Below are 24,613 nucleotides of genomic sequence, written 5' to 3'. Positions count from 1 at the left end.
TTCTTCGGTGATTCATGTTTTGGACTGCATTATGTGATTTATTTTTTTTTTTAATTTTTTTTTTTTAAGTATAGGAAAACACACCGCCTGTAAACCATTATGTGCTAGAGCATCTGGATTTAAAAAATAAAAAAATATTTCAGGTAATAGTGTGTTTTCTCCTTGCTGCTATACTTAAAACACAGGACTGTTTCTTTGTTTGTTTTGGGGTTTTTTAACTACTGCTTTAAAATGTATGATGTTCTATAGAACATAGAATTCTGAGAAGTAGAATTTCATGCAGAGAACTGAAAACATTGTGTAAATAACAAGCTTTTTGTGACTTTTCTGTTTTTAACACAATCGATCATTTAAAGTATATCTGTTACTTATTCCTTTGTTTACTATGCCACATACTGAAATAACAGGAACTCCACAGTGCTATATTGAAGGGTTTCTATTTTAGAGTGTGAAAAGTTGTCCGCCTGTCCAGTGTTTCATAATGTCCAGGAAAAAATGGGTGCATCACTTAGCTCTTTCAAGGCTTCTGCTGCTCTTTACTTGAAGAGTGCAGCAGTTTTTCTTGGATCTTCTCCATTTTCAGTCTGTCCTGCCATAGCAAGGTCAGAAGCAGATTGAAAAGCTGTAGGCACCAAGAGTGTGGGATATTCCTCTAGAAGATAGCATCTACTCATATTACCTTCTCCAGTGGTGCTTCCCTTTACACCATGACTTGAACATCTCCTGCCATCACCTCTAGGATAGAGAAGGACCCTGCAAGATGGATTAGGCTCTGCTGCCCTGCTCTTGCAGCACAGTGAGACTTGGATAGATGCATGGGTAGCTCAGCTCGCAGCACTGCCTCTGCATCATTCCCAATGAATTTGCAGGTCAGTTTCCCTTTAAGTGGAGGACAGCAGTATGGACTCTTAGTGTCCCACATGTTAAGACTGTGTTGTCATATAAGCTGTAAACTGCTGTGTTAAACCTACACAGAGAACTAAATGGATCACTGATCTGCTGTGGAAGTTCCTAAGTCAGCAGCTCCATTGCTGTAGAGGTAATGTTTTAATAACAGCATGTTTGGAGTGACACTTAGGAACATTGTGTATCATGTTTTGTTTCCCAGGTGAAGATTTCCTGGCTATTGTAGATGCACGAGAACCGGAGCAGTATGTGTGCACATGTACAGCTTGTGCTGCTTTCCAAGCCTGGTAAAATACAGCTGTCTGGGATAGCAGCTTTAAAAAAAAGAGTGTGTTCTGTTTGGTTTTGCTTCTGTGCTTTTTCTATCACTTCTGGCTGCTCTATTTCATTTAGGTTAGATGGAACACACGGATGCAGTACCCCAGGTTATTCAGTCTGTGTATTTATAATGTTTCACTGTATTTAGGTGGAGCTTGAGAAGTTTTCAAGGGATTGTAAAAGAGAATAAATGAATTTGAAAACCAGAAAAGCTGAAGTCCATGGTGCAAAACATGATTGTGTATGCAAAGAGGTTTAGAAACTGGTTTGTTGTTTGCACTATTATTTATCCCGGATTAGTTTGCTGCTTCTGCTTCCACCTGATGTGTTCATGGTGGTTCTTCCCTGGTATGTTCTTCTGGTACTCTGGAGACTGGCAACAGCTACAGCTGAAGTAAATGCAGAACATGCTGATGCTGCTAGTGGCAGTTACCTGATGAAGGCAATTTAGAGATTTTTTTTTTTTTTTTTTTTTTCATATGAAGTTGGTTTTAAGTGTTTACCAGGCTTGGAGTTGAGAAGCAAGCATTTCCTAACAGAGGCTGGTGAGAGTTGTAGTCTCTGCTCCTGGTGATATAAAATAACCTTTCATGAGGTCATCCAGGAGTTAAACTTTGTTTAATGGCCAGATTTCTAATGGGACAAAGAACATCTATGGTGGCCTTGATGTATCCTCCATCTGTCCCATTTTGTGTTCCAGATGCAGCTCTTGCATTGTGTTCAGTAGTGTTGTTAGTGTGACATTAGCTTGTGGTATATAGGAGAGAGAGCAGATCTGTGGGCCCTTCTGTGGTGAGCAGCTGTGTGTGATGGACTGCCGTGCTGGGGACCAGACTGTCCTCTAATGTTCTCTGCCAGCCCTATGTTCTTAAATGTTCAATCTCGCAGAAACGGAATGACTGAAAATCTTCTTCTATGAAAGTGCAGCAAAGCATGAGCATTTAAAATGTGAAGGTTAGTGAGAGTTGATATTAACCCCTAGGGTGCAAAGCATTTTTATGCTTGGTAGTCTTTTAAAAATGGCAATAAACTGCCTTCTTGATGGGAGGAAGTGATTGTTACCAAAGACAGGCTGGAGCAGATTTCTGTGCTGATCATATCTGTTTCTTCTGAGGAACAAGACAGACATATCAAGGAAGGGAGACAGCTTTTCTTCTTGGTTGGTTTACAACATTTGGTGGTAGGGAGAAGACAGTCTTGCTATTATTGTCTTGATGTAGTCAATGTGTGCTGGCACAGACCTTCCAAGATGCTGCTTTTCAAGTGTAAAGTTGTACTGTTTAAAAGCAATTTTACTCTGTCCCCCTTTTTTAGAAGTGCAGTGGCTATGTGCAAGTCCCTCACAGGATAGAGTACTCAAAAATGCTTTTGGCTCACAAACTATAGTGGTTTGGGTCTGTGCCAGACTGTTTCTAGTAGATAATTAGAGTGAAAATGCTTTTAGTGTTCTCATCACTCCCAGGCTGGGAGCATGCTGATCTACATCCAACCATCAGGTGGAGTGAATGTGCTTTGTTGTTTTATTGTCTTGGGAACTGTACAGAAAGAGAAATGCTCAGCTCTGCAAAGTTTTTTCAGTGAGAACTTGTGAAGATTCATGTACCTCTGGAAAGGGAAGAAATTGGGGCTGGGAAAAGAGGAAGCCAGGTGAAGGCTTGTAGGAAAGTGGGGAGAGAGGGGATATCACTTTTTACTTCCAACACTACTTCTCACTCATGCTGACCTGGGGTATGCCCCAGCCCAGGACTTGCTACCTGGGGAAAACTCAGGTGGCACAAGGTGATGTACAAGGAGAAGAGAAGAGCAAGGACCATGAAGCCTGAGGTGAAGAAAAGCTTTAGGGTTGAAACTCCTGGTTATTGTCAAACTAGAGATCTCTAAGTGGAAATACTGTCATGTTTAGGTACCTGAGGGGGTCTAGCTGAGTGACGTAGTCTGTACAGGTGCAGCAAATCTCTAATTCCTTCCTCAGTCTGGTAAGTGTCTGTAGTTCTGTGTCCCCATTTCTGTGGTGGTGCAGTGTATCCAGGTGTCAGGGCCCTGGGTGCACTGATAAGTCTTAATTGCTCTGAGCAGCCTTACCTGGCAGTCCCCTTACTCATAGGCCCAGGAGTCCCACTTCAGCTCAGCTCTGAACCTTCGCTCTTCAGTGATGCTGTGGAAGTTACTGATCCCCCACCTCAGCCATAGCCATGTCTGTGCCTGCTTGTGGACCTTGTAGATCCAGGCCCAGACATGAACTGACTTCCTGGCTTGACCTCAGACCAGCCTTGTCACTGTGGACCTGCCTGCCAATCTGGGCTCCTGGTTGAAGCTGGCCATGATCTCTGGGCTTGCCCTGTTCACCTTGCTCTGGTGCTGCAGGGTGAGGCACTGGCTGGCAAGTCGTCTGCCCTGCCAGGCATGGGATCTCCCTTGCTTCCCTTCCCTTAGGGAGCAATCGGACCCCACTGCTCCCTGACATCAGGAGCCCAGGGAAGATGGCATTAGGAGCAAGGACAGCAAAGCTTGCAACCTTTCTATGTTGGTATCCAATAAAAAAGCCCCAAAAGCTAGTGAACATATCTGCCCATCTCCTCTCTGTTCTTGTTCAGCAGCTTTGTTTCACTGTCACAGGGCCTTCCTCTTGTTTACCAGGCATGTGAGCAGAGTCCTGAGCTGGCATCAGATGGCCTCTGTTTGGAGTAGTTCAGCTTTTTTATCTTGTAAGCAAAAGTTAATATAGCAGAGGTGAGACACAAATGGATGGTGAAACTGAAAACCAGTTACAAACTGCTTCCTCAAAAACTTGAGAATTCTGTCTCATTGGACATGTATTCTTCTGAGCAGGTAACTTGACTGAAGTTCATAGGCCGTTGCTGCATGTTTAAGGTTTGCTGTGCATTAAGTCTACTGCCATTAGTGTTGACGACAAGAGTTTCTCTAAGATCAAGAAGATGTCCTTAAAGCAGCCAATATCTAGACAATAGCAGATTTTTATCTCTGACTTGTGTAAGAAGCTGTTTCAATAGAATGGCAGCAGTGCTGCACTTAAAATCTGATATATCCGTTTATGAAATGGGCACCTTGGATACAAGATAGGAACAAATCCAAGAGACACATGGTTCTCCTTGATGCCTGGGCATGCTGCTAAACCTTGGTCTATGGGAAAGCATTGAAGCCTACCTGAGACAACTGCAGTTTCTGCAGTGTTGATGGTAATTTATTGCTTCATCCTTCCTAGATCTCTTTGGTCTTGATTTTAGTCTCCAGAGTTGAGTTGTTTTGACTCTGACCTTTACTCCTCAGTTCATGAGGTTTTCTTCATCTTTTAGAGAAGTGACGGCTTTCAAAGACAAAATTCCATAGGCTTTGCTTTAATGTTTGGATTGCTTCAGGTCATTGTTGGTGTTTGTCATCCTAAATCTCATCAGGTCATATGCTGAGAGCCCTTCAGTTAATTGATGTCTTCTTTCTAGATAAATTCTGTTCAGATTTCCTTTGTGTGCCATCCCTAATTTGTGCACAGCTCATCTAATAAATCTGTGCAGCTGTGATCCACAGCCCTGATGATCAAAAGCACGTATGTTTTTTTTTCTACAAATCCTCTAATTGTCAAGACTCTCTCATGTTTCTCTTGCCTTGTTTTCTAATAGCATGTCTCAACAAAGCAGTGTACATCAGGAGCAACTAGCCATGTGTGTTATGATTAAAATAAATTACTTCTGTCTCCCTTCAAGCAAGGAGAAAAAGGTTGTCTTTTTGCTACTTAATGCTCATTTTCTGGAGCCAGTTACTAAGTTTCCAGTTCTGTAAAACTTTCTTAAGAGGGCCTGTTTTATCCCCCCTTTTCTGGATGTGACTGGTTGCATAAAATACAGTGGTGTTTCTGTTACAAAGGTGTAGATGTTAATTCGTAGTCCAAGAAAATACCTACTTCTGAAACTTCAAATTCCACTAAATCTGTCACGTTCCTTGTTCTTGTTGAAAGCGGCTTGTGTTCGAGTACACTGACTGCTATTATCTCCAGATGTTTTGGGGTCACTGGCTTCATAAGGTGATGGTTTGTGTGGCTGAGAGGACACATGTAGCACAGATACCCCTTTAAGTATAAGAAGCAAGCAATACTCGGTCCTTTCTAAAAGCATTGTAGGTCCCAATGGAATGCTCACCTGCCAATAAATCTTGTTCCTGTTTCTCTCAGGAGTAAGAGTGGGTGTAACTTTCAGAAATACCTTTACATCAGGAGACCATCCAAGCCTAATTCTCCCCTTCTTGCCAACACATATCTTAGCATATCATTGCAGTGGTGTTCACGGGGTACAGTTCATTGCAGGAAAACAAGCTTGTTAGATGTAAACTTCTTGGGTCCTATTGAGGCACCTGAGAGTGTAGAGAGTTAAAAGAGATGGGAAAGCTAGCAGAACTGGTATTATCCTCATTTGTTAGCTTGCAGGGTTGGTGGTGTCTAGCTGGAGCAGTCCCTCCACTTCCTTCCTGTGTGAGCTCTGAAGTTTGTGTTGATCCAGTTTTGGCCCATGAATAACCAAATTTCAGAAGTCATTGCAGTCAGGGGGATGTTGAGTGGTTAAAAAAAAAGCAAAACCCCAAACTTTTTTTCCGTCTTTCCAATGATTTTATACCTCCCCATCCCTAATTAATTTACCTAATTCTCCTGGATTGAGAGCCTGACTGATGCTTTTTCTGTCAGTGGGTTATTCCCCTGTGCACCTCTTGCTCTATTCCTTAAGTACAGTTTGTACCTAACTTGCCTTGTCTTAAGCTTTCCACAGCAGTTCATCCACACCTTCGAGAGTGCACTTTAGGAGAAGAAATTTTGAGTGGCAGAAGTCTGTGTTCCTTTCAAACCATTAGGACACTGTATTGCTTCAAAGTGTGAAATAGAAAATAGTTACCAAAATAAAGGTGATAATGCTTGCTACTTGCTGTCAGTCATCAACTTGATAAATCTTCTAGAAGGTAGAAGGATTGTTGTGATTCATTTCACAACGAAGTTGCAATGTGGTGTAAAAATAGGAATGTGCTTTCATGTGAATATGACTGCCTATAACACTGCTCATTACCTCAAAAGTTTTGGCTTATTGCCTGCAAAGGAAAACAAGAGACTATTTCTTTTTGGTATTTAATTTGTGTTATACCAGGTATGTAAGAGAGATGTGGGATTCGAAAGAAGCCCACGTTCTACAGAGGTTATAAATGCCTCCTGAAGAGGCTCTTGATCTTGCTATGTGTAACATGCATATAGCGAATGTATTAATATAATTGTGAAATGGCTGTTCATAAAACTAATACTTGAATTAAATCTGAACCAGTCTGGCTTACTCTTTCCTACCTGCAGCGTGCATTTGGTTAATCAGCTTTAAACAAGAAAGCAATGTAAGCCCTTGAACTGTGTTACTATTTACAATATTTATTTTCCATCTGAGTGCTAACATAAGACACTGCTATTACTTAAAAACTACGTGTGGTTTTTTTGTGGTGTGATCTTGAAATACCCTCTCTGTTTTAATGCTATTGGTGATAAATGCAAATTTGCCTCGTTAATGAGATATTGTGACTTTTTTTTTGGTGTAGATATCCCTGAAGAAGAGGCAAGATACTGGACCAGAAAATTAGAACAAATAAATTCACTGGGAGATGATGAGGTAAGTATCTAAATTGAAAGATGAATGTAGCCCTGAAAGTCTTATAACTTGCTTTTATTCTTTGTATTGGATCCCTGTGATTAAGGTAACTACTAAATGTTCATCGTTACAAGTCTTCCACGAACTGTTTACAGAACTGTGTCTTAATTGTGCTGTTAGTGTTTCCACACGCTGGAAGTGTTTGAATAGTAAGAACTGTTTTGTTGATGCGCATACACTCAAAGGAGAGGTAATACCATGCTTTACCTCAGAGAGTGAAACCACTTTTGACAAGCTGTGGTAGGTTCTCTTCATTTGTGAAATCAAGTCAAAAAGGACATTTTTGCAGCTGGCTGTTTGTGGGAAGAAGACAAAGCAAGATACTGAATCTTTCTTGGAACTGAGGACTGCTAGAGCTGTTAGCTTTGTCTTAATCCAGTTGTTAATGGCTCAGTTTATTTGAATTTTGTATTATAATACCTGCTAGCTATGGCTTTGGTTTCCTGTTTTTTCTGGTGTATACTTGGCTAAACAGCTATAAACTAAAAGTAACATTTTTTTTTGAGAGAGAGACTGTTACAGGATTAAAACTTTTCTTTATAGTTCATACTGTTTGCAATATAAGATTTGACATATTAATGCCTGTACCAGAAGTTTGGCATTTAAAAAAAAAAACCCAAAACACATTGATATCTCTAGGAAGTTTTCTACTCTGCTCATTCTGAACTTGTAAATAGAACAATGACAGGGTCAGTTACTGATTTAAGATTGTTGCAGTCAGAAGAAGGAACCAGGAGATAAGGGAGTGAGTTACTCCAACTTTGCATAAACGATCCAGGCCTTGCTAATAACTATACCTTTGAAGAGAAGCTAAAAGATCAGTAAGAGGAGAACGCCCTGCCCCAGAAGGCACCAAAGGTTGGATGATTGCCCAAGAAGCATGAAGTCAGCAAAAATTGGTGGTAACTAGGGGAAAGGTGAAGGTGGCAGGGGGAGATCATGACCATCTACTCAAGTCAAGACCATAAAGACTTGCACCCCTATGCCTGTAAGGAGCATGTGTGCTAATTTACATAGCAAGTGAGGTTAATTTAAATATAACTGACCAATGAGGGACAAAGTGTTAAGAAACTAACCAATGGGCACTACAGTAAATGTGCATTTGTGTAGTTTGAAGTGTATAAATACCTTGAAGTTCTTCTGTGTGGCATGCTAGCTTTGTGGAATTATCATCTAGCACCCATCTTTGCACAAATATGGAATAAACTGCTATCTCAGTTCTGTGTGTAAGCTTGGCTTTTGCACACCAAGTAATGGATCCGGTTTGAGGGACAACATGTTGATGCCAACGTCATTGAGTTGGAACATGGCGCTTGCTTAAACTCTTGATAAGTCTCTTTCAGTAGCAAGATAACTTGCAAAATGTTCTGCCAGTGACTTCAGGAGGTTTTTGTTCTGGGATCCTTCATCTGTTCTTTTCTGCTTCTTATGTGAGTCATTCAGTTTACTGTGCAGATGAAGAAAAATAAGGTGGGTTTTCTTTTTGACTGAGGACAGACCAATGTTTGGGTGGATAAAAACATAACTACTTGAGAGCAACCTCTCCTGCCTTCCTACAAGCTTGAGAACCTCTTGGAGTTGATGGAAAGCTCAGTCTGTGATTTGGCCTGTCAGTGATGCTGCTGTGGTGCCTCCCTGCTTCTGTGGACTGTAGCAGAAGTCTGTGCCAGGTACTGCAGTGAGGCATAGGTGCCCTCTAGTGCTTGCTGAAAGATATCCTGAGCTTTGTGAGACTCCCCCTGGAGTGCCACCCATCTGCATGCCGAGTGCATGCTTTCATCAAATACTAGTAACAAAATCATGCCTCTGTATTTGTGACCTAATGATCTCAAAGTTGTTATGATGTTCCCTGTCACCAGTGAGAAAATGAAAAAATGTAAGAACACCTGTGCAGGGCCTGACCTCAGGTTCATCGTGTCCCATGTCTGACAGTGACCAAGAGTGGGGATGATATCTTCCTTGCATACTCCCCTGATTTGCTTCAACTTGTAGCTCGGGAACTTCCAGAGCCAGTATTTTTGTGTTTAACAACAGTCGATGGATTTTTCTTCTGTGGATGTCTGTTGCCTTTTGAATGCACCCAGGTCAGTTATGTTGTGGCAAAGGAATTCAGCACCTTAATTGTGCATTGCCTGAAGAAATACCATATTTGCTCTGAGCAAACAAAACCTGTGTTGTGAAACCATCTGGAGGCAGGTTTATTTGGAGAAATTGAATGACTGGTCCTCATTCATCCACTCAATACGACTCAGCTTTACAGACCTCACCTTCATAGTTGTATTTAGCCAGGACAACTTTGTGCCTTTATCTTCTTTTCTGCATCAAGTTCAGCTATCTCCGTTTGACACAATGGATGAACAAACTAAAGTTGCACAGTGGTATTCAAGAAGCAGGTTCATTTGGAGTTTATATGGTGTCATAAGACACTAGTTTCTGTTCCTACAAACACTTCATATTCAGTTTTCTTTCTGGGACTGCTGATAGCTGTTGGGCTGATGCCTTAAAAAGAACAAACTATCACCATTTTTGGATCTCTGAGTGTAATTCAGAACCCATTGCTGTTCTGTGCTGCTGAAACTGCTCATCAACAGACTTTCTTTCACCACTTTGTCAACCAGTCAGTGCTGTGAGATCCAGCAGTTCTTGTTTGCACAATCCTGATTAACTCAGTGAGTTGGCAGTTTGCTGATGATAAGACTAACCACCTTTCAGGATCACTTGTGCATTTTAAATAGCACAGATTGGAAGATAGCCACAGGGGAAGTCTGCAGGTTGTCACCTTCCATGTAATGAACTGGTCATTAATCCTTACCAAATCCAAGGAGAGGCAGGCTGGTGGCCATGTTTTGCACAGATTGCAGCACCAGGTTGCTAAGGTTGCCATTTTCTTTGCCATTTGCTTTTTTTCCTAGCAAAGACTGTTCTCATTTTTTCACTCAATTGTCCTAATTTTCTCATATCTCTGTGTAATACAAGACAGAGAATAACAAAATAAAACCACTGGCATTCCCCTAGGGAATGCTTTGATGCTGTAACAAACAGCTTTGTAAAAAGTCAGAGCTGGCTAATTGAAATATCTCTATGTTCTCTGCTTTGGTATTAAATGAGATGAAAAATTCTTCACTTTGAATGCACAGTGGGTCACGGGAGAGTTTGTGAGTGTTGACTGGGCAAACATTGCGTTACTGCCCTGCCGGGCACGCTAATTATCTAACCGCTTCAATCTCTACTGCAGTGTTGCTGTGAGCCCACATAAGTTTTGAACTGTTGAAGCTGTGCTTGAGTGTCTAAATGTAAACGGGCTTATACTCAGTTCTGAGCTCCCTGTCACAATGACGTTCTGGTGTGGGGAGTGGGATCTTTTAGATGTCTAATTTGAGGTCTCACAATTGAGAATAGGGCCTGTGCTTGTAGTAAAGCAGACTTCACCTTAACCAGATGTGCACTTTTTAAGACCTAGTTTTGGCATGAAAAGAGGAGACTTCTGGGACTGTGTTTGAATATGGATATTAAGGAGAATATTTAATGCTTTGATACTACCAGGAATGTTTTATCTTATGTGTGGCATGTTGTACTCTGAAAGCTGTTTCATAAAGTTACCATTTGCTTTCTTATTGGTCTGTGTTGCTTTTTTTTTTCCTTTTTTCCTCCTTTAGTATTCCTTTCAGGAGGAAGTCCAGAAGAAACCATTGCCCAGTGCTGCCTCCCAGTGTTGTAAGTTAGACTTTATTTCTTCTCAGTATTTTTTCTTCTTTCAGTGTACTTTATTTCCTTCTCTGGTTAGTTATCAAATGATGGTACATCTGAGCAATATTTTCTTGTTAGAAGTACTTAAATCTCTGTGAAGCCGATAACTTTTACCAGTTATGAAAAACTTCACCCCTCAAAAGGTTGGTCTAAAAGTTTCTGATGCTAGAGAGTGAAATCAGGCATTGAATCTTTAACCTGTTTGTGTCCTCATGTGCGATAGGAACACAAAATGTGTTCAAAGTCACTTAGATTGTAAGACCCTTATAATATTGATGCAATATGTTCTCTTTAAACATCATGTGTTGCATATTTTTTTATGACTTTAAAGAGGAGAATAGATGGAGACAAGTACTGCTGGTAGCCTTTTAAAATGCACCAGAGGTTTGTGTACTTGATGCCTAATTTCTTTGATACTATTTTTCAGTGCTGTATTGATGGATGAAAAATATTTTTACTAATTTCTGCTTATCTCGTCTTGCATTTTTGTATGCTTCTGAAAACATGGATGGAAAAATAACCTAGGACATACTGTATCTGATGGTCTGCAAAATTAGATTTCTGAAACACTGCTTTTAATGTACAATAGATGAAAGATCAATGATGTCACTTATGAATGTCTTATCTGCTTTTGGCAACAACATTAATAAAATTGAAGTCTCATAATTTAAACAAATCTTCTATCCTCTATTTCAAATCCTATAAGATGTGCATATTACACTTGGCAGGCTGCTTATCCATTAGGCTGACTATAGGATCTGTACAAAACTGTTAACATTAGGAAATCTTAATTAGTGTTTACCTTTTTTGAGTAGAATTAAATTATCTGTATACTGTTACTATGTTTTCTTAAAACTGTCTTCAACAAAACATGGACATTAACCAATTTCCTAGGAAATCTGAATGTGTTGTGTAGCTGGAACATGTACAAATCTATATGAAAGTATTCCAGCAGTGGTACACTAGGTAACACTGAGTGGGTCCTCCCTTTTGAAAAAAAAAGAGTGTATGTAAAGAATAAAACCTCTTCTGTTTGTTTGTTTTTAAATAGTCAAAGGGGTACAATTGATTTGTAAAGCCTTCAAGTGAGAAATGTTGTTGGACAAACTAATATTCGACTAAATCATACTAGCATAGTATGCACAACCCTTAATGTCAGAAGATCAAAGAAAAACAGTTTGATACAAAGTGTCCAAGAAATGAATGTTCTGGCTTGGTGCCCTGGACTTCACCTTTGTTCAGTAGAGGCTGGTTTGATGGGACTCTTCTAAGTATTGGGACATAGGGGTAAATTAGGAGGAATGCTTCTGTGTAGGGAAAGTAGCTGCACCTGTTCCCACAGCATGGTGCTTTTACATTCTCAAGCGCTTGTAGCCCATTTCTTCCCTGGAGGACCAACTCAGCTCTTACAAGTAGACATAGTAAAGAGTAGAACTGTAGCTGCCGTTTTTTGTGTTGCCTGTTAACAGCCTGCATCTTGCTGGAAAGTGACCTTTATGGTAATTAATTGAAAGCCCCTGGTTTGAACAATTAATATCACATAAGAATTAATTTACTCATTCATGGGATTAAAACACTCGTTAGAATTGATGTTAAATATTTCATAGCAGTACGTGGTTAATGTATTTAAGAATTTTCTAGTAATTCAATAAAGTTTGTGGCACTGCATGTACTTTTGCTTGTCTGCTGCCTTCAAGTGTCCAACATCTATGAATATCTATAATTATTTACATGGACAAATATGAAACAGACATTTAATGTAGAAGTACTTTTGAAAAATGAGCTCTGCCTGCATCAGTCTGTGCATAAGAATTGTAAGCTTGCCTGAATGCAGCACAGTCCTTTGTAACTCAAGAATTCAACCCAGAAGATGCATTGATTCTGTCTCTATTGAAAGCTGACCTGACCTTTGCATATGACGCAGGAGCTCAATCCCCTTTTACATAGGAGCAGGATGGGTGTCCTTACCTAGCCTAAACCACATTGAGTACAGAGTGTTCTTACTTACCTTGTGGGTAAATAATTGATATATTTTTAGATATAATAAAAATATCCTCAAGAACATTTGTAAGACTCATCCAATTTTCCATTACAATGTGCTAGAAGAGATGTGATCACTGCTGGGAGCAGGACACAATCAGCTGGATAACAAACTAAGTATCTAGAAGGAGCAAAAAACCTCCTCAGTTTGAGTAGTTTTTGCCCCATGAGAATATCTTCCCAAATCCTCAAAAAGAGGTGGTTATCTTAACCATTGAGCAAAAGTGCAGCAAAAGACTTCATATAGCCTGCATTTCAAGAAATAACGGTATAACTGCACATGCCACTGGTGTCCTGCTTAGCCCTCTTGCAACTCTCAGAACACTCTTCTGGCTTCTTTGTTCTAGCTGGAGAAAATCCTGCTCCAGCAGGTAGGGTCAGGTTCATTAAATAGGGAAACACATGTCCTTATATGTTAAAATTCGATTACACTTCTGCCCTGTTCTGCTTCTGTATTTTCCGCATGTCTGTTCCCTTTCCCAGACCACATATTCTCATGCTCGTTTCCCCATCTCCTGCATGGATTCAACTTGTTCTGTTATCTCCCCTGAGCAGAGGAGGGGAGAAGGATGGAGCAGGATGCGAGAGAAGAGAGCTGGGCCGTGTTTGAAAGCCGACATCTGATCTGTGAGGGTGGGTTTTCATCTCTGGTCATGCGTGGGCTGCTACCTTGGCATGGTGACATGGGAAATCTCAGCCCAGACTAGGTGCTCTAAATTTTTCAGAGATTATGGAGCTTTCAGGCCCACTTTCACAGTCTCAAATGCTGCTTTGTTCTTGGAAGTGTCTGACCCATGATTTCTGAGGTAATGTGCAATTCGGGCTTCCTACCTATTCTTAAATGAAGCAGGTGGGTCTGTTCTTGTACATGCAGTCTCTTCTAAGCCCTGCTGATTTTGGCACTTCCTGCCTCTTCCTTCATCATACTTAGCCATTTCATTTTTACCTCCTAACTTCTGTGCTTCTCTATATATTTCTCCTGCCCCAGAAAGATCACATGCTTCCAGTTGATTTAACTTTCAGTGATCCCGGCAATAAGCAAAGCACTATAGTGCCCGTGGATCTGGTTTTGTTTGCATTTCTATTAAATGTAATTGTAATTCTTAATTTTCTGATACTTCGTTGTTGGATAACTGCAGCATCCTCATATTGGCTTTTACCCTCAAGCTGAAATGGAATGTAAATTAAAAAAGAAAGCAAGCTTCTACTTTCTGGAAATTCACTCTAAATGAAACATTGAAAAAATGTTATTTGATTACTTTGGCATTCATTGAGTCAATAAGCTCTAAGCTATTTATTGTGGTAGGTATAGGTTTATTTTCCTTGTATGCTCAAAATCATTTCTGGCAACATAAAAGTTCATTATAATCTGTAAGTGAGTCACTCTGTCAGTATTTTAAATGCAACTCTGACTTGGAGCAGACACCATGCAAACTGGGATGAGAAAGGTATTCTGCGTCTTTGCAGAAAAGATTTGGCAGTCTTAGTTAACATCAGCTACTGTAAATACTGTCCTATACCTTTTGCCAGAGAGTTTACAAATCTGGAAGAGAGCAGGTTTGTTCAGTATGATTCTCAGAAAAGATAACCTAAGTGCCACTGAATCAACCAGTTTTGTTTGTCCTCTTATCTTTGACTGATAATCTTTCTGAGAATGCTTTATCCTCCCTTCTCTGCATATATTTTTTTCCTTCCACTTCCTTGAGTCTGTGGTGTTGCTCTTTTCACAGTAAGGCCCTGATAGACAACAGCACACCATAGTTCTGTCTTGCATGTCTTTTGCTCTGTAAAATCCCTGTCTACCAGGATTGTGTTTTTGTTGTTGGTTTGTTTTTTTTTCTTTCTATTTCAGATTTTGTTGGGTTTCTCTTCTTTCAAAACAAGGTAAATTTGTTGCTTGGCTAGGCATAGTGAATTTGTGCAACAAGGAAAGAAATTACTTTCCTGATACACTGTTATACCAGCAAAAAGAACCAAATCTAGCCTCTGCTTGGTCTGCCAGCAGATCAGAGAGAGAGGAGCAAGACAACATCTCCTCCAGGAGAATAAGAAGGAACCCTAAATGCTACCTGGAATGTGTGTGTGTGCACATGCATGCAGGAAAAAAGTCCTACAGCTTTGTTGTACCTGTTTAAGTGGCCTTTTAACTACCTAAAAGATAGCAGAAAATTTTATACACATTATAGAAACAGGTGTCATTTGATGCCAGACTGGTTTGTTGTGTTCACCCTTCTTTCCCACTAATATTTGAAGAAATCTGTTTCTGCAAAATGTGTAAGGCAAAATTCTGTTAATGTCTACACATTCACTACTATTTCAAAAGTACCAGAGTCTGACTTTGAGAGGTTTCATTCCTGCTGCCCATTAGTTCTCTTTTTAGGAGCTCAAATTCCACTGATGCATCAGAAAGACTTATACGTTCCTCTTCATAGACTGACTCTAATGCTGAGATTACATGCTTTCCATGGCACTGATGAGGGGCTTTGTCTGCTAAAAAGCCAGATGACTGCCTTCCCTGCCCCTGACTCTCCAGCAAGCCCTGGTAACGTCTGCACTGATTTTCTGTTTAGAGTGCTGGACTGTGAATACTAGCGTCTTTATGCTGCCATTAATGTGCCGTTGGGTTGGGGCTATTAAACCCTGCTGCTAGGATTTCCACAGCACAGGTGGTACAGTTCCAGCAGAAGTGGTGGCACCAGCTGCACAGATCTGGTCAGGCTGTGGGTCCAAGGTGGCTGGGTAAAGCTCGTGCTTAAAGAACTTGGTTAGCAGGATATGGATTGCAGCCTATTTTCATGGAATGAAGTCATCGCCGTCCAAGGCTACATGTGCATTCATTTGAGCATGCCATCTTGTGTTGCTATTGAATCCTGTGGTTTATTCTAGTCAAGGAAAATGCTGGCTGCCATCCGCCAGTGTTCAACTGGGTGAACTGACCTTGTGGCTGCAAATGGGCTGAAATGACATCCTATTAAGAGATTTTTTTTCTTTTCCTCTTTCCTAACAATATATAAAAAAATGATCTGCTATACCAGGCTCCCAACACTAGGCAGCATCAAAATTCTTTTAAGCAGGCCACAACTTGACCATCTTAATTGTTCATAGAGATGTATGACCTGTAGTAGTGCAGTGGCAGGTAGCATTGTCAGCTGCGGTTGCAGGGGGGTGATGCTGCCCTCCTCATTGAGAACCTGTGCTATACCTCTAGGTTCTTGCTGGTTTTTTTCTGGGTAACAGCCTGCTTCTGCATTTAGAAACAACAGAGGTCAGCAGCTACCTATGGCATCTTTAGACCAGGCCAGTTTGGGAAGAGTAGGGAAGAGGGTCAGTGATTGTTTCCCTTCTCAAGGGTAGGTGGCACTAAAGATGCTGCTGCAGTCATTGAAAAGCTGTGCTCTAGTAAGAGTAAAACTCAAAAAATGTTCAGTGGAAGTGTAATTCAAAACAGGACACATGAATGACCTTTTTTTTTTTTTTTTTAATCAAGCTAGGCAGAGGAAAAACTACTCTTGTCAGTACAAGTGAAACCATTGTATGAGCTGTTTTGTTGTAGTTTGCTGACGAGCTGGGAAACTGAGTTCCTTGGCCTCTCTACTTCTGGGTGACTGGCAGCTCCTGTTCCTCTTTGTTTCAGATAAATCCCGTCTGGAAGACTTGGTTTTTTGTGGCTTTGCAGTACTCACTGCCTGGGCTGGCTGAAGGCATGATAGGTCTGCTCGAAGGAACACAGATTCAAGGTCTTACTCCAAAATGTCTTCCTGCATTTTTAGAATAAAGCTGCTACTTCAAGACTGCATATGTCTAAGGGAAAGGACTCAGCAAATGGAAGTTAAAAATAAAAATACTGGCTATATTAGAAGATTATGCAATAACAGAGCTTGACTTACGGCTGAACTCCAGAGGAGAACAGATCTGTGGCTTTCCTGCTGATCCTCTAAATGTACTTTGTTAGTTGTTGTTTTCCTAGAGTAGGTGCTGTATTCTGAAATGTGTTGACAAGGAAATAAAGCTTTGACTTTTAAATAAGCCCCAAACCTAAAGCTCTTCCTGAAGTGCTGAACACTGCTAATACTGACATGTTTCTTTATAAGCAGTGATCAAAAGTAAATGCTCGGTTAATCACTTTAGGTTTCATAATTTGTTTTTAGTGCTCTTTATGAATACTGCTTTTTTTTTTCTGCTGGGGATTTTTTTAAGGCCTCTGAAACTTAATTAGTCATCCTTTAATGTCATAGCAATAATAGAAAATTAATTTGAATTTGTTTCCACAGTGGAACATAACCTTTTAAAAAATTAGATTAAAGATTTAAAACTGATAGACAAATTCTTGTTCAACTTTATACACAAGCCATAAATGTCTGTCCTTGAGCAGTGAGGCTTGTACTGAAAGTCCAAGATTGAAAATCAGAAGAAAAAAAGGCATCAAATCTTTAATCTCAGATGCTGTACAAGATTGTATTTCTCTATGCTATTATGCATATTGGCCATGTAGGAACTGTAGTTCAAAACTGTATCTTATGAGTAATATATAAAACTGCTTGGTTCTTGTATTTACATCTCTTAGCCGAATAGTCTGACTCATTAGCCCAAAAATTTCTAAGATAGAGACAGCTGTGTTAGGTGTGAATACAGTGATAGAAATGTTACAGTTTTTCCATTGTACATAAATTAAGTGTCACACTAACTGATTCATTTCACTATAGTTAATGAGTTGCACAAGCTTGTAATAACTTAGTGGAAACTCAGTGATTTGATGGTGATCCAAGCCCTGCTTAAATTCTCTGTCTGGTTTTGTTTAGCCATAGTAAAGGTGGCAGAAGGGTCATTTCATTTAGTGAAATAAAATACTCCAAAATTTCAGCATAAGCTGAATGCCAAACTAGAGTAAAATGTGGTGTAAAAGAGGGAGTAGTGAGCAAGGAGAGTACTCTAGCATCGTACTTTAGTGCCTGTCCTTGTCTCTGTCAACTCCTTCCAGCTCGTTTTCCTCCTCCTCCCTTGCTTCCCTCCCTGGAAGAATGTACATTTTTATGGAATCTGAGATCTATGTGCACTGTGAGGGTCTCAGCCAGGCGAAAAGGGGATTTATTAAACCTAGAAGAAAGAACTGACCAAGACCTTCCCAGCTCTGTTTGTGTTCTATAAACCGTACTTTACCAGCACCAAATATAGTGTAATTTCCTGAGCTCAGTTTGCTTTTATAAACTGTTTTAGATGCTCTCTGTCTTTGCTCAGCGTGGGATGTAACAGGATTAAATAATTTATCAGCATGACTGTAAGCAGTGGACAGTAGTAAATGATAATGTTCTGGTGGGGATAGTACAGCCCAGCCACTCTCAGAGACTTGTAAACAGAAATGAAACAAAATGGCATGCAGGCAATCAAATTAGACTGCATTAAAAACTTGGAATATTCTGCTTTTCTACAGTGTCCCTGCTGATCCAGGCTTGACAGTGTGAAGTGGGGAGGAGGAGTTCCTCTTTGAATAGTTGCATAATTGAGACACAGAGCGAGCATATGTTATGTTCAGCTAACTATGGGAACTTAAATGTGTTAACGACAAGAATGTTGTAGCTTCCAAGGCACCAGGCTCCTGGCATCACTTAGTCCTTAATTGGAGGTTTGTATGAAACCTCATTTTTTGAGTACTGAAACTTATGAATACAAAATAATGTGATAATCGAGACACACACTGTTGGTATTTAAGAGCACACAGGGTAACTAGTCTGACTTGTCTGTATCATCTATTCCAGTGTTACTGTATGTTTTTGTTGTATGTTTTTAGAATTACAACTTTCCATTTTCTATCTCTGTGGACTTCTTGGTGTTTTTAATTCAAGTTTATACAGGTTTAAATTTGTTCCTGAAGGTGATCTGGCAGGGATTTTTTCTTAACAAATTGAGGTTATGCATATTATTTTCATGAAGTGGAAAAACAACTTTAAAAGGCTAAAAAGAAATTCTGTTTTCATTAACCTTCAAAATATCAAGACTGTCAGCCTAGGTCTTCTGTGATTATGCTGAAGGACCGAGATATATACTGTTAGCTCCTGAATCTTAAATGAAGCAGCATATGTGTTGAATCTTTAATAAATTCATCTTTTATCTGAAATGTTAGATGCTGAAGTGAAGTGGGTGTTAGTAAAAACAAACAAAAGCAGAGTTTTGAGATTCTGGCTGAAAATTCCTTACTCTCTGTTATTGCATCTCTTTCTGTTTGCTCCTGCAGCATTGCCTTCCCAGTTAGTCTCTAGTTGTAATGTGCTCTGGTTAGCCAAGAGCCAACTTCTCAACGCGAGAAAACTTGCAGGGTAAGGAGCTGGTGTCTAAAGGCAGCTGCTCTTCTCTCCACCCTGCCCTGCTTGGCATTGACTGCTATTTGTCTTAGGCATGGAAATAATAGTCTCTAATCTGCTTTTGAAAGTTTGTGGGGTTTTCATGCTCTTCATACTGAACTTGGTAGCAGTAAGGTAGACAGGTAAGTAGCTGGCTCAGGGATATCACTGTCAGTTTGAGGACTGTTGTCTGTGGGAGGTGGTAATATTTGTCCTATAAGGACAGACCTTGTGTGTGCAAGGGTTGTTTTTAGCACTTGGTGTTTTTCTCCTTGTTGCAGTTTGAAACTGTGAGTAGTGTTGGGCCATCATACTGCACACTGGTTTTGGGTAGTATCTTCTGATACTTCTTCCCCAGTTGCTTCTGGACGTTATATGTGCATTAGTTTGTGAATAATGACATGGATTTAACTAGTAGGTAGTCTGGGTGCAATAATATTGGGCTGGTGCCGAGTTTTCCTGGATCTTGCATAGTAATCCAGGCTGCAGATGCCTGAATGTTGGCTTCTTTTTGCCTCATATTGATTACCTGAGATAGGAACCTTTTGATGGAAGGAAGTGCTGAGGTTGCTGTCCTGTGTGTTAGTGGCTTCAGATTTTCAGGAATGAGATACACATAAACTATTGTTTAACTTTTAAATTAATAGGAAATTGTCTTCTCTTTAACACGAACTATTTATTACAGCAAATGAAAGCTCTGTGCAGAGTTCTGTCAACTTCTTGTTCTTTTTCCTCAGCCTTCTCCCCATGCCCTTCTCTGATGCTCCGGCTCTCCCTGCCTCTTGTTTCTCTACCCTTTCTTCTGGTTATTTCCCCTTCTCATCTCTCTGCCACATGTTTTACTTCTGTTTACTTTGCCAGTTTGGTTGCGTGTTCCTCTTTCTCCTCTCCTTTTCCCCTGAAAAACACTCAGGCCTCTGTCAAAGCTGATCATTAGGCAATCTGTGGATTTTTGTTGTCATAAAAAACAATCCTGAAATGATAGTCCTGTGGTCAGGGTCGTGTAAATACTGGCTCGTGGATCCTAGCAGACTTCTGATATATCTGGGTCCATACTCGTCAGCATGGCTGGCTCAGATGCATTGTCCAAGTTGTGGCTTGTCACACTTCTGCTGTGGACCAGAGAAGCAGCATTTGTCATGTCTCACACTGTAGTCTGTTGGTGCTCAACTCTATGGACTTCAGTTTTTCTCACTTAAGTTCTCTAAACAATGAAAGTTGTTAATTGTTACTCCTGTAGAGAGCAGAGGAATAACCCTTTTGTACTCCATGGAAACTGCATGTATTCAGCATTGTACCAGTTTAATATGTGGTTCTTTCTAAATCAACATGGTAAAAAATATCACTGAATTTGTTCCATGCACATACTCGTCAGAGCTGCTTTGTTTAATGGTCAAAGTGGACATATATATGTTACTTTGTTTTCTATAACTGCTCCTGTAGGAGTCAGAAGGGAATGACCTACCTTTGAAGCTCTACTCGATAATGGAACCACCACTTAAACTTCAGCTATGGCTGTGCCCGTGCAAAGCATTACATGTGTGTGTGAGAGCCTAGAGTCCAGGGACCCTGAAGAGGTGTATCTGAGGAACAGCATTGCTTTGTCAGCCTTTTATGTCTGAGAAGAAAGGAGCAACCTGGTTGTAGCTCTGATGCATCATTATTTCCGAGAATGGGGAGAGAAGGTTAAACCCTGATTTACATTTTTTTCCTTGGGTAGTCCACATCTGTGCATATTTTTCTTTTTCCTGCCCATCTTTTCTTCCCCCTATTGAATTGAAATGGCAACAGAGACCCTCTGTAATACTTGTGCGTAGGAACTAAACCCTTGGGAAGCCAAGTTACTCACCAGGACCAGTTATTGCTCATTTAAGTACTAGTCTGGTGGTGATTTTTTAGGCCAAAGATTGTTTTTGCAGAATTTTTTTTTCAATTTTAGCTAAAAGCAAGAACTAGCCTATTCTAACTGTGAGTCTTGTTAATGAGGGCAGGGGGAGTGATTTGTTGAATCCTCTGAACTATCTCCCTCCTGGAAATATGTGCCTGGCTGGTAGCTAGAGATGAGGCTGGTAGCCAGAATAGAAAGCTCTCACTTGTTCTCTGCCTGCATATGAAGAATTTGTTTACTGCCTGCTGCACTTAAGCATCAACTCTCCTGTAAACTTCACTTTTTAAAGCATTTTTTACATGCCATCTTCTAGAAATGCTGGTTCTGAAGCTTTTCTTGGAGTTAAAAGTTGTGTGCGTGCTTCCAAGGTGCTTTAAGGGTTGTATGCAGTTTGTTGCCGCCATCATACTGAGTATGACCTTGGGGTGACAACATGGATATTGATAAGTAATAACTTGCCTGTCTTACCAACTTGCAGTTTAACTTTGACATGAACTGGATTCTGATTTCTGGGACATTCTGTCTAGGATGTGTTAACAGTGTTTAACTGCTCTTGCTAAGTAGTGTGTTGACAAGTGTTTTGTCTACTTGTGCTAATAAATGCGTGATTGCTTAATAATTCCTAGAGTTTACAGTGATCTTAATCTTCAGAATGTCTTATAAACAAACTGGACAATGAAGAGTAAGCCCCAAAATAAATCCAACGTTGTCTTTATAAAGAAAATATTATCTTACATTTGTAAGCTTACAATCTATAAGGCATTTTAAATACATGAAAAGTATTCTCATGGTTTGTTTTTCTAAGCTTTCTTTTTCAATTCCTGTTCTTTGCTGCCATTTGTGTTACATGCAGGCAACTGGAGTTATTTCGGATGGGGAGAGCAGCTGAGTATGTAACAGTTTGATTTCTTGCAAGTTTTCTGATCCTATAGTGATACAGCATGCTCCAGTATGAGGAAAGTGGAAATATTCATGCATATAGAAAATCTGTTTCATTGTATTTTCTTTTACTTACACTGAATCTTCATATTTGCATGGACGGATGGCCATTCATTTTTTTCACTGTTTAGCTTTGTTTTGACCATGTTTTAAATGAGTTGCTTGTGCCTTCTACTGGAATTCGAGGATGCGATGGCAGAATTGGACTATTATTCTTTTTCTGTGTAGGTGATTTCTGTTTTTTCACTTGTTAAATGTCTTTTGTATTGGTCTTCATACCCACGTAAGCCCAAATCAATGTAACTGAAAGCCACAAGGGAATCTATAGTGATTGTTTTTCTAAGATACAAAGATACACTGGAAGTGGTCACAGACATTCCAAATGCTACAAATAGGAGCAAATCTGAAGGCAGAAATGGCTGGTGCACACCAATGTGACAGAAGGGTTGTAGGTATTGTAGCATATTCAAGCTTGCTGAGACAGTATCATGGCAAAAGTGGTAGAGCTTTGCTTTAAGTAGTGCTTACCAGCCTTGGAAAGATAAAAGTCAGATACCGCAGCTGTCTCTGATCTGTAGAGCTAATACCTGCACCTGAAGACTGGTGTGATAACTTTTGCAAAGGCTGCAAGGTTTTTGTTTATTTTTCCAGAAAATATGCATAAAGCATCTTCACTTTATGGAAGTCCTACAGGTTTCGGCAGGCAAGGCTTCTGCTCAAGATACAGTGCATGGCTTCTACTGCCCATGGGACCTGCAAAGATTAATCCATCAGTCTTAACATGAAGGTGTCTGTTCCCTGTGTCAAAACCAGCAGCGAGGGTGTTACTGAGGGGAGCATGCAAAGAAGGATCACTGTGACTGCTGCCAGCAGGGAGGAGATTCTGCCTGATGCTTTTCCATTTTTGAGATAATGGAATTTGGAGACGACACTTACTGCAGCCAAGTAACTTAAGTCCAGTGTCCAGCTAATGTTACAGTTCATTTCACACATGGACCTGTTCTGCATTTTAGAAGTCTTTCACCCATGACTTTCCTGTTTCTCCTCCCATGACATGTTTTGTCCTTGTTCTCCTGTCTTTGATCAAACCATAAGTTCTTTGGTCATTAACAGTGTCGATAACTTCCTCACGCTATCAGTGTTGAATGTCTCATTTATTTGGGGTTATTCTGAGCTGTAATAGGATAACTGAGAATTAACTAAACTTTTGTATACCACTAAAATAAAGAGTAGAGTCCTAAATAGCTTTCTTTTATTCCCTGATTTTGTGCATTTGGGAAGGAAGTGGGGTGCTTAGGGGTTGGTCTGGGAGAGATTTACGAGGGTTGTGCAGAGGATATTTCTTCTGTTTATCTGGAGTGTTGGTGTGTGGTGTTTTAAAAGGTACTTGTATTCATGGAGCTCCCTCCCTCTACTTCATCCTTCCTGTGCTGTCCTCTTTGAAATCATGTTAGCATCCTTATAGGCAGGCTTGGGCCAGTGTTGATGATGTTTCCAAATGAACTCCATTAGCTTGACAAGGTAATGAAAAATATAGTTCTAATTGTAAACTTACAACAGCAGCTGAGAAAGAAGCAGCAGAACCAGCATGTTGGTAGCCAGAAGAGTTTTTCTTGGTGAGAGCTTCTTGCAAGGGGAATGCTGTAGCCCAGAGCCTTGCTAGTTGGGCAGAGGGCATTTTAGAAAATAGACATATTGTTCCCTGGACTTGATTTCATTTTTAGGAAAGGGAGAGACTGAAAGAAGTAGGGTAGATGTTCAAGGCAGTCTTTGCACTTCAGACTGTCAGTCCAGTTCTTGACTGTTGAGTGTTTCAGCAGCAGCAAGTATTTTCAAGTGGGAAAAACAAGGTTATGAAAGCTCTTAAACTGAAGACTGAATATTGCTAACTTGCTATCTTAAAATTATGCAAATTGCTAATGTATTTTTAAGTGGTGAGGGCAATAGGATGAACTAATGACCTGCAAAGCTGCACTTTATTTAAACCTATGAGTTTTTAGCATGGAGAGCTATAGAAGAGCCTCAGAAAAATATCCTTGTGTCCTTTTTGAGATTTTTTTTTCCTCCTTGTTACGTCAGTAGTCCTCTTTAAACTAGTTTGCATTTTGATTATAAGATGATTTCAGAATTTTGATGATTTCAGAAAGAGTACTTGATTGTCAGAGGTGTCAATGGTTCAGTAGACAATGAAGTATTGGGGTCTGAGACTTAAGGAAAGAAGTTGTTGGCAGCTATTGTGAAAAGCCATTTATATGGATAAAGGGTGGGAAAGGTGAGTTGTAAAGGACCTGATGTGGAGCTGGCAGAGATCTCTTCTGGACTTGGACTGGAAGTCATTCCTTCGGTTAGTACACTTTCTTCTCTTCTACCATTAAAAATAGACAAAAGCTGTGAAAAGCTCGGTGGCTTACTTTGGAGAAGTAGTGGGGTTTTGGGATGCAGAACCTTACATGAACCTCCTTCCTGAATGTGCTGCATTTACTGCTTTTGCCCAAGTTTTCACTCAAGTTTGTGGAGGATAACTAAATTTAGGGACTGAACCCCAGCTCCCAGTGGTTGTTGACACATCACTGCTAGAAAAGCAGGAGGCAATTTCAACCTTTTGAGAAGAAATCCTGATGTGCATGGGGACCTTAAAACAACAAAAACATTTCTGAAAGTGCATTCATCCAGCCACCTGTAATAATTTTTCCTGTTAGCTTTCCTTCCTGTCCCGAAGGTTAATGTAAAGGAAGTTGCCAGAGGTTAAATGTGAC

The 24,613-nt window shown here is 40.2% G+C and overlaps 1 protein-coding gene across 2 annotated transcripts in view; it reads left to right on the top strand.

Annotated features, from left to right (window-relative positions):
• Nucleotides 1–24,613, top strand: part of UNC13B (unc-13 homolog B) — a 220,177-nt gene that overhangs the window by 38,043 nt on the left and 157,521 nt on the right. For both annotated transcript variants that reach the window (XM_074856071.1, XM_074856070.1), the window contains exons 6-7: nt 6,799–6,869; nt 10,565–10,622. In XM_074856071.1, coding sequence (XP_074712172.1) covers nt 6,799–6,869; nt 10,565–10,622 — 129 coding nt within the window. The remainder of the gene's footprint in view (nt 1–6,798; nt 6,870–10,564; nt 10,623–24,613) is intronic.

This window comes from Strix uralensis, chromosome Z, assembly GCF_047716275.1.
Source record: "Strix uralensis isolate ZFMK-TIS-50842 chromosome Z, bStrUra1, whole genome shotgun sequence".
Taxonomy (NCBI): domain Eukaryota; kingdom Metazoa; phylum Chordata; class Aves; order Strigiformes; family Strigidae; genus Strix; species Strix uralensis.
This window is presented reverse-complemented; position numbering and strand designations above follow the sequence as displayed.